At 38.0% G+C, this 16,772-nt stretch overlaps 1 protein-coding gene across 3 annotated transcripts; it reads right to left on the minus strand.

Moving 5' to 3' along the window:
* Positions 1-15,087, minus strand: LOC146481854 (endonuclease 8-like 1). Of its 3 annotated transcripts, XM_085107801.1 has the most exons (12): positions 14,558-15,070; positions 13,645-13,842; positions 12,743-12,821; positions 12,566-12,629; positions 11,528-11,655; positions 11,167-11,194; positions 10,336-10,421; positions 8,343-8,412; positions 6,122-6,189; positions 4,977-5,043; positions 3,968-4,032; positions 1-2,399 (listed from the first exon to the last, which is right to left on the minus strand). In XM_085107801.1, the coding sequence occupies exons 1-12, from the start codon at positions 14,941-14,943 to the stop codon at positions 2,358-2,360; spliced, it is 1,281 nt and encodes a 426-aa protein (XP_084963927.1). In that variant the 5' UTR covers positions 14,944-15,070; the 3' UTR covers positions 1-2,357. The 3 variants fall into 3 exon arrangements, with proteins under 3 accessions (XP_084963927.1, XP_084963928.1, XP_084963929.1); XM_085107802.1 differs by lacking the exons at positions 3,968-4,032; positions 4,977-5,043 and having other exon boundaries at positions 14,558-15,087; XM_085107803.1 differs by lacking the exons at positions 6,122-6,189; positions 8,343-8,412 and having other exon boundaries at positions 14,558-15,076.
* Between the last annotated feature and the right edge of the window lie 1,685 nt (positions 15,088-16,772).

The raw sequence follows: 16,772 nt of genomic DNA on the forward strand, positions 1-16,772 counted from the left end.
TCAGTTTGATTTTGCATTTTAACGCTCACAAGGGGAGAAATATCGTCGAAAATGAAAAGACGTCTGGGTTAAGGGAAAGAGTTTGGGTTTTAAAGTTATCTAGTAAGAGCCTTGTGGGAGCGAAGCGCATTGCAGTAAGTCAGTGAGAATCTATGATCTCGCGCCACTTGCTCAGCCAATAGGAAGTAGAACCAAAACCAGTCGACAAATTTTCCCGCGCTTGACGCCGGTAGCACGTTTTTGGTGGAGCTCTGATTGGCTCGTTTTGCTATTTGTGGTTGCTGTGATTGGCCAGATGTTTACTCTAAGATTAGCCGTCGGTTGCAAATAAGAATGACCAGCTGGCGCAAAAACATTACCTAATTTGGTAATAAACATGACATGTCTTGCTACCATACATTTGTATTTGAATGAACGTTAGGCGAACTTTCGCAACCGCAACTGCCGACTAGAAACAAGTTTGTTTTACAAATGTGTTTTCTAATGGGTGAAATTTATTTGAACGCTAAAAAGATTCTATCTTAGCCAAGATTAACCACAGTTTCATTCTGGCAAACCACAGTCGCAAACAACTAAATGAGCAAAAAAGCCCTCGCCACTCAACTTCATGTTTGTTGACAATACATGCCATGTTTCACACCCAATTAGATCATGCTGTGTTTTCGTCGCCAAGGTAAGTTACATGACAGGATCTTGAATTGCGATTTCAAGACGCGAAGAACTGTAAATACATTTAAAATAGATATACTGATTTATTGTTGAAAAGGTTACATTTATATGATAATAAAGTTGAAAACATCACTTACATGTCAGTGATTGTCTCTACATATGACTTGCTCGAATTCTCCCAACTAGTCTAATAACAAAAGCGTGGAGACTGATAAGGAGAATTTGTATATTGAAATACCATAACAGTTCTATGGCCAGCTTGTGAGTAGCGGACGCCATGAAAGCAAGCCTGCAAATAACAGTCAGTCATTGGGAAATTGTGCGATAAATTTGAATTTTTTTTTTTTTAATTTGAAAAGCTTAACCTTCATTCTTACCGGGAATTTCTGGCACAACGGAAAAAATGATTTGACTTGAAGTTTGTGGCCAAATATAGAACAATCTTATTTCATTAATTGAAGACAGCACTAGATAAAAATGCTGTGTTTTGTTTCGTTTCTTTTACGTTTTGAGAATCATTTTCCTATGCGCCTCGTGGGTTACATGTGAAGTGTTATGTTGTATTACAAACACGCCACTTAATGCGCCACTATATTTCAACTTATTAAATTACACAATTTCTAACCATGGCTTCTTCGCCTGACCAAACTGCCTCATTGTAAAGTCTGCTATAAGTTTTCTTCCGCCTGAAGAAATGACTTGCTTACAGACAAAAATTTATTTGCAGGCTTGTGAACGCGTTAAAGGCTGTTAATGAGACAACTGTAAAAATTTCAAACAGGTACGAGTTCAACCCGGTTCCCACTAGTGCTACTTTATTCGCTTACAAATCCCATATTTGTGCCATTCATACGGTGCAAGTTTACATCAGTAACTGTACCGGATTGAGATGCCTATACCGGTACAGAAATGCATTCCTGTGTCATGTAAACGAATTCTGACTGTTCACTTCACACTCTCTTTAAACTCATACCACTATAAAAACGTTTCATGTAGACGCCGGGTTAAATTTTCACCACGTTCCGAAATGACAGTCGCACCGGTATCGTGAAAACACGAACTTACTTTATTGGTACATCATAGAGCGGTTTTCAATAGGCCATTTCCGAGTTGTTTTTAGTCTCGCTTTTATAAGCGAGTATTTATAACGAGATTTACAGCAACTCAAAAATGCCCCATTGCGTGTCGTAAAACCAAAACCAAAGCAATTGCTCTGACCAATCACAACACACGCAAACAGCACAATGAACCAATCAGAATTCGATGCAAATACATGTAACCGGCGCCAAGCGCGGGAAAACACGTGCGAGTAAGGCACGACTGTTCTTGGTTTGGCTTCTCATTGGTTGAGAAAGTGGCACGAGTTTTGTTAACCAATCACAGAGCTTAGTAAAGCAAAACCACAGCAAAGGCGAAATTACTTTTGACACTCAATTGAAAACCGCCCTACCTATAAAGTTTTGGCTTCTATTATAAGCACATGTTTGCAATAATGATTCAACTTTGTAAGAAAACAAATTTGAACACTGATTCTTCTCAAATTCACCTAACATAAACTACATGTGAAAATAAAAGAAATACTATTACTTGAGAAAGGGAATAAAAATAATATACATAGGAAATTTAAATCTAAATTTAAATTCAACACACCCGCGTCTAAATCTTGGCAAACTAATTTTTCTTTTTCGCTAATCTCTTTTCACTCGAAGACTTCTTCTGACGGGCACTTTCTGAAAATGAAAAAGAATATTGAATCAGCCATACTTATGCCTGACAAACGCTACAAACTGAGTTTTTGGAAACTTCTACACGTGTAACAATGTAGCCTGTCCGGTTACCCAAGCCTTAGCCATCCCAGAGCTGCTAGGAACGCATATATTAGGCCCGGGTCAAACGTCGAACTTCACATGAGACGAACTAAAATGAGCGAATTAAGTTCATGATAAGTTCGACGTTTGACTCAATTGCGTTCGTCCGACTTAATTTGGATCGACCAACACGTTCTATCCGTCTGAATTGTAAATATAGAGTGTGGGAAAAACGTCGATTTTTTCATGAATCGAACTTAATGAATAAATCCTGTTGACCGAAAGATTCGTTTTTGCTGCTCTGAATTATGTTCGACGTTTGACCCACCGGTCGAACTTTACCCATTTGAGTCAACCCAAATTTAATACAATTTAGTTCGCCTCGTGTGAAATTCGACGTTTGTCCAGGGCCTTAAAGATCGAACTTATACAAAACTTGCGCGGTTCCGAACTGTACCAGAAAAGTTTGGGTCCATGCAAGTTTCACCAGTACTCTACAAATCCGAAAAAAAGGGGGTTTAACCTCAATATTCAGCTACCTGTTCACACATTACTGGTGTGGATTTGAGGCCACTTACTGGTAGGATTAATAAGTTGACCGTAAAACAAACATTGCAACAGTACAACATGGCAACACCAAAGTAAGAACTTAAAATATTATCAACCCAGCGCGGTCACACGTTAGTTTCTAAAGAAACTGTGGTGCTGCGTTGGTGAGGAGTAGAAATGAATGATTGGTTTATCAACAAAGTTGATTACTAAAGGGAAATTGGCCACCGTAAAGAGAAGTTTCGAGCGTTAGCCCTCCATCAGAGCCTTCGTGATTCGCTCTGACCAAGGGCTAACGCTCGAAATGTCTCCTTAAGGTGGCCAAATTACCTTTAGTTGTCAACTCTGTTGATAAACCAAACATTCGTTAAAGATAAGGTTTCACTTTGAGAGCTCAAAGCCGGTAATTTTTGTGGACATTACTTATTTTTATGTTTTATCGCGGTTAAACAATACTAAAACAATATTTAGGTTTTTCGGTGGCATTGTTTTCCCTTCAGGACCCCCAAGAAGTCTCAAAATCTAAAGCATGATAAGTCCTATATTGCAGTAAACTTTCTAATTCAGGTAATTGCACTATTAAAACTCAATAAGTTATAAAGCGGTTTCCAATTGAGCGTAGTAAAACTAAAACCAAAGTAGTTACTCTGGCCAATCGCAACAGATGTAAACAACACAACGAGCCAATCAGAATTCGAAGCAAATACGGGTAACCAGCGCCAAGCGCGGGAAAACGCGCGCAGCCAAAACACGATTGGTTTTGGTTTGGGTTCCCATTGGTTGAGAAATTGGCGCGAGTCTTGTTAACCAATCATGGCGTCTAGTAAAGCAAAACCAAAGCAAACGCGAAATTACTTTCGACATTCAATTGAAAACCGCTCAATATGAAACAGGTGTATTGCTAGACACATCTGGAAGGAAAACTAATCATGAAAAGTTACCTTTGACAGTGTTTTCGTTGTTTTGGTTTTACTCTGCTTCTGTCCACCCTTTTTCTTGTTGTTTTCTAAAAAAACAAACACAAACAAAATAATTAACACGTTGTCTTAACCACAGGAAGGGTGATTTAGTGGTCAAGCCAAGTAGCCTGTGATGGACTGGTATTTCATTCGGGACACAGACGGAGAGTGGTCAATTTTCAAAACGCTCCTTTAGTCTATATAGGGCGCTTCCCATCTGTCAGAACTGACCGGTAAGACCAATTTTAAGGATAAGTTTTATTCTAGTTCTACAAATTTCTTCAAAATCAGCTTAATGCAGACACCGGTTAATACGGACAATGGACACTTTTCTGTGTCCCGATTAATTAACTCTCATACATCATCCTCAGACCCGCTTTACGGACACTGGTTATCAGCGCTCTGCCTATTTTCATTGTCACAATCGTGTGCTAATTGTAGACATTGCAGCAAAATAGCGCGTACCATTTTCAGAATGATTGTTTTTTAAGATTTTGCAGCATGATCCCTTCAAAATGACGCATTCGATTTACAGACTGAACGGCCAGTTCTAGCAAATGGAAAACGCCCTACGTCACAAGCAGCGATTTTTCTTGTAACACGCCTCCCAATTTTACTGTTACACAAGTTGTACAAAACGTTGTTTCGTTCAACACGTCCTCAAATAAACAAGTCTCGCAATTATTTTTGTTGCAGTGAACCTTGCATGAAGTAGAACCCGGTTCTACTTCTTGCAACGACAGCGAAAAGGAAATTGCGAGACATGACCACTCAGGGTATGTTACATTAGGCAATGTTTCATGGAACTTGTGTTGCAAAAAAAATAAGGGGCCCCCCGAAGGCAACCGCAATGTAACCCTGAAAAATAGGTGAAACTGCTCCTTTAATCACTCCTTGCAATGTTTTAAAAATATGTGCTACTTGACTATAAGGCATAGAGAATTGAAATAAAATTAATTATGGAAATTATCATAAGAGTGCTTGTACAAACCTTTTTTCATTGTTTTTTCTGGTTTTGGTGCTGTTTTCGTTTTCTTGGATGGGGAGGGCTCTTCTTCCTGCAAGGAAATTTTAAATTCATTAATAAAATGGATGAATGATTAATGAATGTAATGATCATTCTTTTTACATACCAATTAATCCTTTAAACCCTTATAGCGATCAGCATCAAATTTCTCCTTGTAATATCAATGCTTATTCAACCCCTGAGGTCTTGAGAATTAAGGATATGATCACCCAAGGTGAATTTTCTTGATATTTTATTAACTTCTCCCCAGTTCTTTTATTAAAAAAGTATGGGGACAATATAGGAGAATTTGTTCTTTGATAATACAGGTCAACTGTATGACTACTAATGTTTGACTACTTAGCATTCTGCATCAAAGTTAAAGAACACTCAATGAGGGAATTACAAGCTAGCTTCACCGCAATGAACTTTCAGTGAGATAAAATGTTCTCGGACTGAAATTTACAATGTTTTGCCAAAGATAACAATATTTAATGCAATACAAATGTTACTACTATAAAGTAGAGGATGTTTAAGCAACCATTTTGATTTTCACTTCTCAAACTCATTAATAATTCATCAAGAGAAACAAAGAAAATCACTACCGTCCTAATTACCATAAAATTTTGCCAACTTTAGCCTTGAATTTCTCCAAAAATTATTGATCATTTGTGAAGCCATATCGACACTTGAAAGTGTGTTTCATCAGACATCCAAACACCTCGAAGTCAATTAAAAAAACTTGGCTGCGCCTCGTTTTTTCAATGTACTTCTCAGTGTTTGGATATCTGATGAAACACCCTCTCGTGTTTGATATATTACATCATCAATTTCTTCATTTTGTTTCTGTGATTTCCTCTTTCTTGACTTTTGCATGCCTCGTGATTTTGCATCTAAATGACAACAGTCAGTGTGGCCAAAACATGATTGGTTTTGGTTTGGATTTTCATTGGTTGAGAAAGTGGTGCAAGTTTTGTCAACCAATCATAGGGCCTAATATTAAAAGCAAAACCAAAGCAAATGCGAAATTACTTTCGACACGCAATTGAAAACTGCTCCATATGAAACAGGTGTATTGCTAGACACATCTGAAACGAAAACTAATTACATGTATGAAAAGAAGTAGTTACCTTTGATAACAATGTTTTTGTTGTTTTGGTTTTACTCTGCTTCTGTCCACCCTTTTTCTTGTTGTTTTCTAAACAAACAAACAAACAAACACAAACAGAGTAATTAACAGGTGATCTTAACCACAGAAAGGGTAATTTAGTGGTCAAGCCAAGTAGCCTGTGATGGACTGGTATTTCATTCGGGACAGAGGTGGAGAGTGGTCAAATTTAAAAATGCTACTTTAATCTATATAGGACGCTTTCCATCTGTCAGAGCTGACCGGCAAGACCAATTTTAAGGACAAGTTTTATTCGAATCCTTCAAATTTCTTCAAAATCAGCTTAATGCAGACACCTGTTAATACGGACAATGGACACTTTTCTGTGTCCTGAGTGACAAACTCTCATACATCCTCAACCCCGCTTTACGGACACTGGTTATGTGTGCACTGCCTATTTTCATTGTCACAATCGTGTGCTAATTGTAGACATTGCAGCAAAATAGTACGTGCCATTTAAGGAATGATTATTTCAATCTTAAGATTTTGCAGCACCATCCCTTCAAAATGATGCATTCGATCTACAGACTGACCGGTCAGTTTTGGCAAATGGAAAACGCCCTACGTCACAAGCAGCGATTTTTCTTGTAACACGTCTCCCTAACACGTTTTACTGTTACACAAGTTGCACAAAACGTCGTTTCGTTCAACACGTCCTCAAATAACACGTAAACACGTCTCGTAATTATTTTTGTTGCAGTGAACCTTACATGAAGAACAACCAGGTTCTACTTCTTGCAACGACTGCGGAAAGAAAATTGCGAGACATGACCATCTCAGGGGAAGTTGCTTTTAGGCAATGTCTCATGCAACTTGTGTTGCAAAAAAAGTCTGGGGGCCCCCGAAGGCACGCGCAATGAATCAGCCTACCCAACGGTTCATTTTGGTGGATATGTGTTTGAAAGGCGTTAATCGTCACAGAAATTCGGATTTAGTCATAAAGAAAATCTTTAGTTTCTTCGACAAATGTCAGCTCCAAATTTCGTAGCACTGGAAAACCTATTCTTTTCATTTTTCATGGAGCAAATAAGTTGTTAAAAATGCAAAAAAAAGGTAGCTAGCATTTTCGTAAAACCAACAGTTCAGCTACTAAATTCGAGAGATAAAATTCCGTTTCCTAAAACTTTCTGCAACTTCAATTCTCAGCTAAAGCAACTGAACAAATCAATCTGTGTTAGTTTACACAAATAGGTCTTCAAAATAGCAGAAAACGACCTGGTAACACAGAAGATAAAAATTTTAAGTGCTTTGCTTTTATGTATTCTGCTTAAATGTTCTCGTTGAATGCCTCTGGAAATTGCAAGACACACTGTAAGAAAAACTGCTTCTTGTAACATAAACTTTAAAGGGGCACTATGACGGAGATTGTTGTATGTTGGTCAAAACTGCTCATGAAATTACTCTTAGGGGCTGTTTACATGGTGGGAGGAAGATCCGAGCACTAGGAAGATCTACGTTTTCGGTTTACACACAAAAAGTTGTACTTGGCCCTAGCCCTAGGATCTTTCTAGTGATAGAATCTTCCTAGCTGAGTGATAGGAAGATCCTAGCACCATGTAAACTACCTTCGCTCGAAAGATCCCTTTACTGGCAACAACAAAGAACAAAATGGCGGCAGCAGGGCGTTGAGCTGCTAAAGGCCGACAAGTTTTTCTCTTTTCCGTCTCCTCTTGGTAACCACCTCGGCCAACATTTCTGCATGTAAACTAAACGGAAAGTTGATTCGCCTTCCAAGATCTTTCTCCCTCCATGTAAACAGCCCCTTAGATCACCAGGAAGAAAATGTGAAATGATTTCTTCGGGAAGAATTAACTATAATCAGATTTTAGCACTATATTATTCCAAAATACACAGAAGGAACTTGAAAAAATTGGCCGCAATTAATCTATTTCTGTCCAAGCCATCCACAGGCAAAGATTAAAGATACTAGTTTCTGTTCTCTAGTACAGGATTATTGTTAACAAACCTGAACTATTATCTTAATACTTAAATCCACACAAATACATGTTTTGGTTTTTCAAAGTAACCCTGATAATAAGGACACTGCGCCTTTAATCACTCTCTGTTATGTTAAACTCTGAGCTACTTGACGCTAAGGCATAGAGAAATGAAACAAAATTAATTATGGAAATTACCATTTTGATCAATTCAGTCCTACTCATAATTAGAGTGCTTGTACAAACCTTTTTTAACATTCTTTTTTTCTGGTTTTGGTGCTGTTTTCTTTTTCTTGGGAGGGGAGGGCTCTTCTTCCTGCAAGAAAATTTTAAATTCATTAATAAAATGGATGAATGATTAATGAAAGTAATGATCATTCTATTTACATAGCAATTAACCCTTTTTAAAGCCCTAACAGTGATCAGTATCAAATTTCTCCTTGTAATTGCTGCCGCAGCGAGGGAGCCTGAAGCGACCGAGCAAGGCAGCAACTATAATCGGCACAGAAATATAGTTATGGGGCCTTGCGAGAGCTTTCTTGCAAAATGCAAAGGATTGTGGTCGCGCAAAGATCAAAGGAAAAAGGAATTGTGGTTAATTTTGTGGGCACCACAATGCAACGCGCTGCTTTGCTTTTTCCAGTTTCGGAGAGAGCAAGGGAGAGAAATTAAGGTGAGTATTTTTCGTCGTTTTGAATGCCCCTGATTTTGCGGAATGTTTCTACTTCGTTTATATTTTCTAAACTGAATCTCTTTTAATTTCAGAACGTAAAATATTTGCAATTTCAGCGTCAGGGATATCCTCGATAACCCTCGAGGTAAAAATGAAGGCAAATTCTTGAAAGTTGTGTTGTTGATTACGTAAGCTTATCTGCGTTGATTATTTCCAACTTTGTTCATTTTTAAATACAAAACGTAGGCACACAAGCTACGTAATTACACTATAATTTGAACACCAGCTCATGTGAAAAGCAAATAATGCATACAAGGACTGTATTTGTAGAAGAATCATTCATGTTTAGCCATGTTTCAGAACTCTCGAAGCCGGCCGCGCCGAAAGCGCTGAGACAGCGTATTTAATTCCAATCGTGCAATCTTCTGATTATATTTTTTTCAGCAGGGCAAAACTGCATTTTAGCTCAGCTTAAGTCATGAATATGTGAATAACATACGCATTTCAAATGTTTTACTGGATGTTAGTCGTTTTCAATGACATGCTTGACATGTAAACAACATTTTCTTTTCTATCAGATTTTTATTTACGCGAATCATTGTATTCACTGTAAGGTCAGTAAACTTTAGTTTTCCATTGCTTCGTTTGGTGTGAATTTTCACACTTCGTTCTAAACTTGATCACTTGGTGCATGTTTTTACGCCTCGTTCCGAACATGATATCTTGGTGTATGGTTATTCGCCCCGTAAAACAAAAGTTAGATTCATTATCTTACCAAATAAACAAGTGCAACAGGAAACAACATTTCAAATGTCCGATATTTTTAGCCTTGTATGTAGCTGTTTCACAGGTTTTATGTAATCACTCTAATAGAGGGCGTTCTAGAAACGCTCACTACTTAGTAACAGTAAGTATAACTCAGAAGTCTGTTCCACCGTTAAGTAAAATCACACTACAATTTATTGTATATTTAACAGTTTCAAACAAATACAATTGTAAAGTTCTGTTTCCTTTGTACTTTCAACATGTCATTAAATACACATTTCCGTTGTTTTACACGTTTCTTGTCATCACTGTGTTTTCCGGTTTCAAATGAGCACCATGGGTCATTTTCAACTCTTTCAACCTCCCCCTCTTATTCTCATCATAACAGCAGTCACCTGCCTCCCCAAGGCAGCATTCACTGCCGTTCCGGTATACTAGTATTAATGCTTATTCAACCCCTGAAGTCATAAGGATATGATCACCCAAGGTGAATTTTCTTGATATTTTAATAACTTCTCCCCCATCCTTTTCTTAGAAAAGTATGGGGACAAGATAGGAGAATATGTTCTTTGATATTAGGGGTTAAAGGGTTAACACAGATAAACTGTATGACTATTAATGTTTGGCCACTTAGCATTCTGCATCAAAGTTAAAGAACACAAAATTACAAGCTTAAGTGAGATAAAATGTTCTCATCTAATCTGTTGGGGACTGAAACTTTACAATGTTTTGCCAAAGATTATAATATTTAATGCAATACATATGTTACTACAACTATAAAGTAGGGGATGTTTAACCAACCGTTTTGATTTCCACATCATCAATTCCTTTTTTTTCTTTCTGTGATTTCCTCTTTCTTGACCTTTGCATGCCTCGTGATTTTGCATCTAAATGACAAAGAAATTATCTGCAAAATTATTTATTTTCCAGTTAACTTTAATAAGTGTAGCATTAATTTGGCTATGTGACATTTTCATTATAGAGCAAAGTTTTGGGAAATTTATTTTGGTTATTCTCTTTTTGGGTTGAGAAAACAAAATATGCAGAAATTATAACAGTTCCTGAAAGAATATTATTGCGCAGTTCCAGAAAATATCCATACTCCCCATATGGAAGGTCTTTTGTTTTGCACCCCCGATCCCCCTAGGAAATTCCAGTTTAGCTTCATACTTTGCTTCTAAAATTTTGACTTTAAGACCCCCCTCCCCCCCAGGAATTTCTAATGGCCTTCCATGGGGTGGGTATTGATTTTTTCTGAAACTGCACATTCCATGTAAAAAATGATATAGTTTGTACTAAATAAATAATTTATTATAACGAATTCAGTGTAGTGCTTAGGCTATATCAGGAATTACATCTTCCATTTTATATACAGACATACAAAGTTAGAGGTGTGGTGATTGATGTGATGGCATGTGTCCTGTTTATGAAGTCATTAGTCATACAGACAGCAAATTAATTGATAGCACCCACACAATTTAACTAAGTAAATATTTTATTAAACAATACTAAAAGGCTTTTCCAAAAGGAAAAGAGTAGACCCCAGTGCATTTATAAAAATATTTTCTGCAATCACTATGAACAGAACTTTACTTGCAATAACCTATTTTTTATTTTGGTTCCTTTGCTTACCTTTGGGCACCATAGGCCCTGCTTCACCCTACAAAGAAAAAGAAACATGATTGAGTTAGAAGTTACAAAATACAGTAAAACCTTTAAAAAATAGCTTAAAATAAAGTTGAACCTCTGCTATTGGACACCTCCTGTAGGCGGACACCTCATGAAGCAGACACTTGGTCATGTTCTCAGCTACATACAAACAGTACTTTTATAACCTGCTATAAGCGGACATCTCTCTTAAGCAGGAACTGTTTCTGGTCCCAAAGGTGTCCGCTTATGGAAGGCTCAATTGTACCTTCAACCGATAAAACTGAACTTATTTTGCCATCTACTTAATTGATATTAAACAGAACTGATATTATTATTTACCAACCTTGAACCACATGGTTCTTCCATCATGGTCCACCATGTTTCTCATTTCTGGGTTGTAGTAGCAATGTAGCCAGTCATTAAAAGCTGAGTAATCAGAGTGATGCCCAGAGGGGTCATAACCTTTACCAGCTTCAAAACAAAAACAAAAAACAGTCAAATTTTTATTACATGCAGGTCACCCTTAGGGAATGGCTAGGTGACCGCTTAATACACTCAGGTAACGTTGCAACTTCACAGACAAATTTGATGTAATCAGGCAATTTTTTTGTTCCCAATGGCAACCTCTTTGAGTGACTATGTATTTGACAAGACCATAGATTCTGGAAAAAGGCTATAATTAACAGGAAACTTGAAGTGTGTAAAACAGAGATAGTGTCCATGGCCAACAGGTGCCCCGTAAGTATCATTTTCAAGGGGCAACTTCTTGTGTAACTGGCTAAGAGAGAAATTAATGAAAGAATATGCAATGCTGGGAAGACTTTGGACCACAAAGTACAAACATTCATTTTCTGGTGATTGATTGATTTGCGAAAATAAACACAGCATTCAGTCACCTGGAAGGCAATTTGAGTGGTTTTCTCTGACAAAGTGCCAGTTTAATACAGGTCAAGACAACTTTAGTTAGTAAAGGGTCACCATGACCGCTTGATATGTTGCCACTTAATACAGGTTTGACTGCAGAACAAATTTATGACAACAGACTGTTACAAAGTGCCACACGGAAAGTGAAGCAGAGAAGCCAGGTGAAATGTGAGGGGGATTGGGGACATGCAATGAAATTTGGCTTACAAGTGGGATGATTGTCTAGAAAATAAACGACTCTGAAGTCAATCCAATGTTCACTGAAACAATAGAAACAGTAAACTGTTACCAGTAGTGGCTAAGAAAAATATATAAGTTTAACCAAAGTTTTTTTCTTTTCATTTTGTTTTTCATGGAAGGGGGAGGAGGTGGGGATGCAGAGTAGAAATATATTTATAAATAGATGAATAAATTTCACTACATCGAGAGCAAGAATTCGAGGCAACCAAACACTTACGCAGATTAATCACTTCTTTGGGTACCAAATTACAGAGTTGCAGGATGTCAGGACATTCTTCCATCTACAAAAATGAGAAGAAAAAAAAAATAAATCTATATTATTTAGGATTCTGTGTACAACTGTAGGTTTGCTACAAGAGGAAGAGAGGTTTCATGGTAAAATCTTTGTCACTACCTTAGAAATGCCTTTTTCCTGTTTAACTACCAGCTTTTCAAACACAGATCTTGCACAGCTGAAAGGAGGGATTCCAGCCCTGGAAATAAGACAACATTGTAACAGTTTAACACAAAATCAAAGTGGAATGCCATTGAACAACAGCCTTTTTTAAAAATTATAAAATATCCCAGAACGAACAGAACAGTACTCCAAGATACTAATAAAATAATTATTACTTTTCACACAACTGAAGGAATTAAAATATGGAAAAAAAGGAGAAAATTATACCTGCTGAAAAAACTGATAGAGTAACAATAGATCTAGTGAAACAAAATCTAGTAGGTTGAAATTGACCCAATGTATTTTTTTGATCAAATAACAGACCCAGCTTCATAAGTTATCTTTGATGTGAGTTTCTGCCTTTAACTCCAAATTAGCCTGCATAGCAAGCACTTCTGTTCAGGTTTGTGTGTTTTTTGCTTTTTGACCGCACCGATACTAGGACGAAAGTGAAAGAAAAGGAGGAGGGAGGGGAGGGGAAAGGAGCGTTTCTTCTCTATCCTCTCCCCTTCCCCCTCCCTCCGTTTCTTAGCTCTCATCCTAATTTCCGAATGTTCAAACAACGAAAAATGCACAAAACCCATGAAACCCTAGCTACGCAGACTAACTCCAAGTTAATTAATGTTTTTACCCAAGCCAGTCCTCCAGTTTCCCTACTCTCTCTCTCTCAAAAAAAAACTTTACCTAGTCTGAAACACCACTTAATCTCTTGATAATTTGTGGGCAAATTAAAAGAAGCATCTGCTAATGATGCCAGCAAAGTCCCTTTTGATGTTCTAAAGTGGGAAGAGAAGATCAGAGCAAGATCCACGTAATGCTTTTCAGTGACAAAACACATTGATGTTTTATTTTTCACTTACCTGAATATTATTTCAGCTCTGAGGTAGTTTCCAATCCCATTGAAGTATTTTTGATTATGCATGACTTCACAAAGAGGTTTATCAAATACCCTGTCCTTCAGATTTTCTAGAACATTCGATCGGAATTCTTCATATTCAAACATTGGATCAGGAGCACGATCTTTGGACCACACATCAGTCAATTCCCATCGACCAAATCTAAAAAAAGGACGATACTATGTTACTAAGCCTCAAAATGGCTAGCAATGGTGGGGGAAACTGGGCGTGGCATGAGGGGTTGGATTAGGGATCAGTTCTCAATCTTGAAATGAAGGGGTGCTTGGAAAAAGGTCCTAAGTGACTTCTGACAAAAATTGCTAGAATCTCCTTTCAAATTGCCATGTATTCGCTTCTGAAATACAAGGAGAATTTAACTTAACATCAAAAGTCACTCAGGGGCTTATTTCACACATCCCTTCAAATAATGCTCCCAGAGTGGCCAGCATGTAACAGCATCCTTTGCCAGAATAGCATTTACCAGGAGCATTCTATGCTTAGAGCTGTATTTATTAGTCCCAGTCGTACGAGGTAAAAATTTCAGTGAAAACATTCAGTGGTTAATTACATTATGCAATCCTTGTTAATGCCAAATTATAAGCTGTATATGCATGTGTATGATTCCATATATAGAAATAGAATAAAGGCAAGATTTCTACACAGTTCCATACGATAACTATGTATACAATTTCTGATTCAAACTCTAGATCTATTCATGCTCACTGTTTGTAGATGAGGGTTAGTCTGACAATAGTGCTAATGTGCCATTGTCGTCGTTGTCATCGTCAACATAATCATCACCATCATCATCATCATCTTTATTGTGCAATGTTTATTTAATATGTGGGGGTGTCCAGAAATCTTTCCAAATACAAACCTTCTGACATCCACAAAGCTCAACACCATCAATGGCTTCTCTTTCGTGTAGAAGTTCAAGTGAGCATGTTTATGCATCTCTTTGATTGAACCAAATGTGAACTTCCCCGACATCCCAAACCTAAAAAGAATCCTTAATCTCTTCTGTTCGCAGTCTTTCTCCTTTTTTAATCCCTCTCTTTTGCAATCAGAGTCCAGTGAAGTCAAAATAAGCGCCATTTCTTTTCCTCTAGACTCTGCATGAATTGTATAATCACGAGCGGGAAATTTGACATCTGGGTTTTTCGTGCTCACAGCCGATTTCACGATCTTTCCACTAAAAATACGTCCTTTGCAAACTTCGTTAACCATCTGGCTGTTTTTGTAAAGTTCTGGTCCTTCTGGCATGGTTAAATTCTCGAAAAATTTGTAAATAAATCACTGCTCAGTATGCCGAGGTCTTGCATAACACGAAAATCTCCCAGGCGTTCTCTCAGTATTTCGGGTCTCCCACGACTAGTTTTCAGGCCCCAGCCGTAGAGAAAGGGAAAAAAACTCTGGAAAATCGTCTGAATTTACAAAGCTTTCTTATTTCTTTGTCGTTTCAAGGGTAATTGAGATACGGTGCATAAATTTCAAGCCAAGTCAGCTTAATACAGATCATCAGAAGGCCACAAAATACAAAAGCTGTCCACCTGCTCCTATTGTTTCTATTCTAGCCTGTGTTCAGCCGCCCGCTCTCCTCCATAAAAAATCTCCGATTTTTCAGGCTATTTCTACTTCGGTAGGGCAACGCTTTCCACTTGTCGCTTATTAGATCTCGCAGGACTCATTCGTTCTCGCTGTCACACGCAGATAGTCTTCCCTTCAGCTACTCACCACTTTCCCGATGTGGGCCTCATTGGAACAGCCTCTCTGAAAGAACTGTGCTGGCCTTGCCATGATGAGCAAAGACCTGCAAGTCTTCTTCACCCCTCACCCACCCCTCCCTTCTTTCCAATCCTGCATTTTCCACTGTTTTGCTCAAGTAGTGACACAGATATACTCGGGAAAAGAAAATCCGAGTCCTTGGGAGAACGGAATACTTCTATAATTTCCATTCAGATTGACTTCTGGTGTTTTTCTTTTCCTTTCTTTCTTTCTTTCTTTCTTTCTTTCTTTTTTTTCTTTAATGTGTTCACTTTCTCCATGAAATCTTTGTTATTTCGCTCTCGACAGAATTCGAGGCGACATTCTACCATAACATATAACGCACTTGCGTTGCAATGGTTTTACGGTCATTTTAGTCGGGAGTCAGGCATATGAGCTCCTACATTTTACCACAGTGATGAATTGCACAAGAATCCAATGTTTTTTTTTTCTTGCCTTTGCACTTGTTTTTTTTTCCCTTTCTTTCCACTCTTGACGGGAATTCTTGTGCTCGAGTTTGCTTTCTCATTTTTCGTTTGTCTGTTTATTTGCTTTTTTACATGTTTGCATGCTTGTTTGAGTCGCACTTTTGTAACATTCCTTAACTTTCACAAGTTCAAGCAAACCAACCTTATGCTTGCGCGTTAATTTGTTTCAGTTGACGCAAACTCCAATGTCTGTATTGTGGATTCGTTCTTTCGCTAAATCTTTTTTCCACTTTACACAATCTCCTCATATATTGTCGATTATTTGTTGTCAAACAAAGGGAGTAATAGATACTAAATATTTCCTCCCTAAGTTCCAAGACAAGAAGAAGTTCGTCTATTCTCCTCAGTATTCTGGGAAAGAGGTAAAGTAATCGCGCAACCCACTTGCCCGCGTGCTTTGTTGAGTAATCGCGCAGCAACCATAAAACTTTGATATGAAATATATTTATATACCGCACACATCACAGTCTCGTGGCGGTTTACAATTCTACTGTGGGGTGAGATCGGACGTAAGTATGTGAAGGCGCCATTGGCAGCCGCTATCAGTCCATATATTGATCTCACTCACCCACACAACCCACGCATAAATGTGAAAGACAGATGAAATTAGAGATGGGGATAGACCAACACGCTGGGGACTGCTTCCCCTACTCTTTTTGAACAGTGTGTGGGTTCTTTAACGTCCCACAGATTATTAGGAACAAGTATTGTGAGACAGGATCTACGGTTTATCGTCCTTATCCGAGAAGACTAGAACGTCTAACCGTTTGTAGATGTCACTACAAAGGCAGCACTTTCTCCTCAGTTCTTTTAAGACCCTGAGTGTTGGCCCGGCCGGGC

This window comes from Pavona decussata, unplaced genomic scaffold, assembly GCF_977016875.1.
Source record: "Pavona decussata unplaced genomic scaffold, jaPavDecu1.1 SCAFFOLD_48, whole genome shotgun sequence".
NCBI classification, from domain to species: domain Eukaryota; kingdom Metazoa; phylum Cnidaria; class Anthozoa; order Scleractinia; family Agariciidae; genus Pavona; species Pavona decussata.

Excerpts from the sequence above, each read along its gene's own strand:
- LOC146481854 (XM_085107801.1), bottom strand. The coding sequence starts at position 14,943 with ATGCCAGAAGGACCAGAACTTTACAAAAACAGCCAGATGGTTAACGAA. Across the intron at positions 11,656-12,565 it reads CAAAGAAGTGATTAATCTGC|CTGGTAAAGGTTATGACCCC; the intron begins GTAAGTGTTTGG and ends TTTGTTTTGAAG. Across the intron at positions 10,422-11,166 it reads AGGGCCTATGGTGCCCAAAG|ATGCAAAATCACGAGGCATG; the intron begins GTAAGCAAAGGA and ends TTTGTCATTTAG.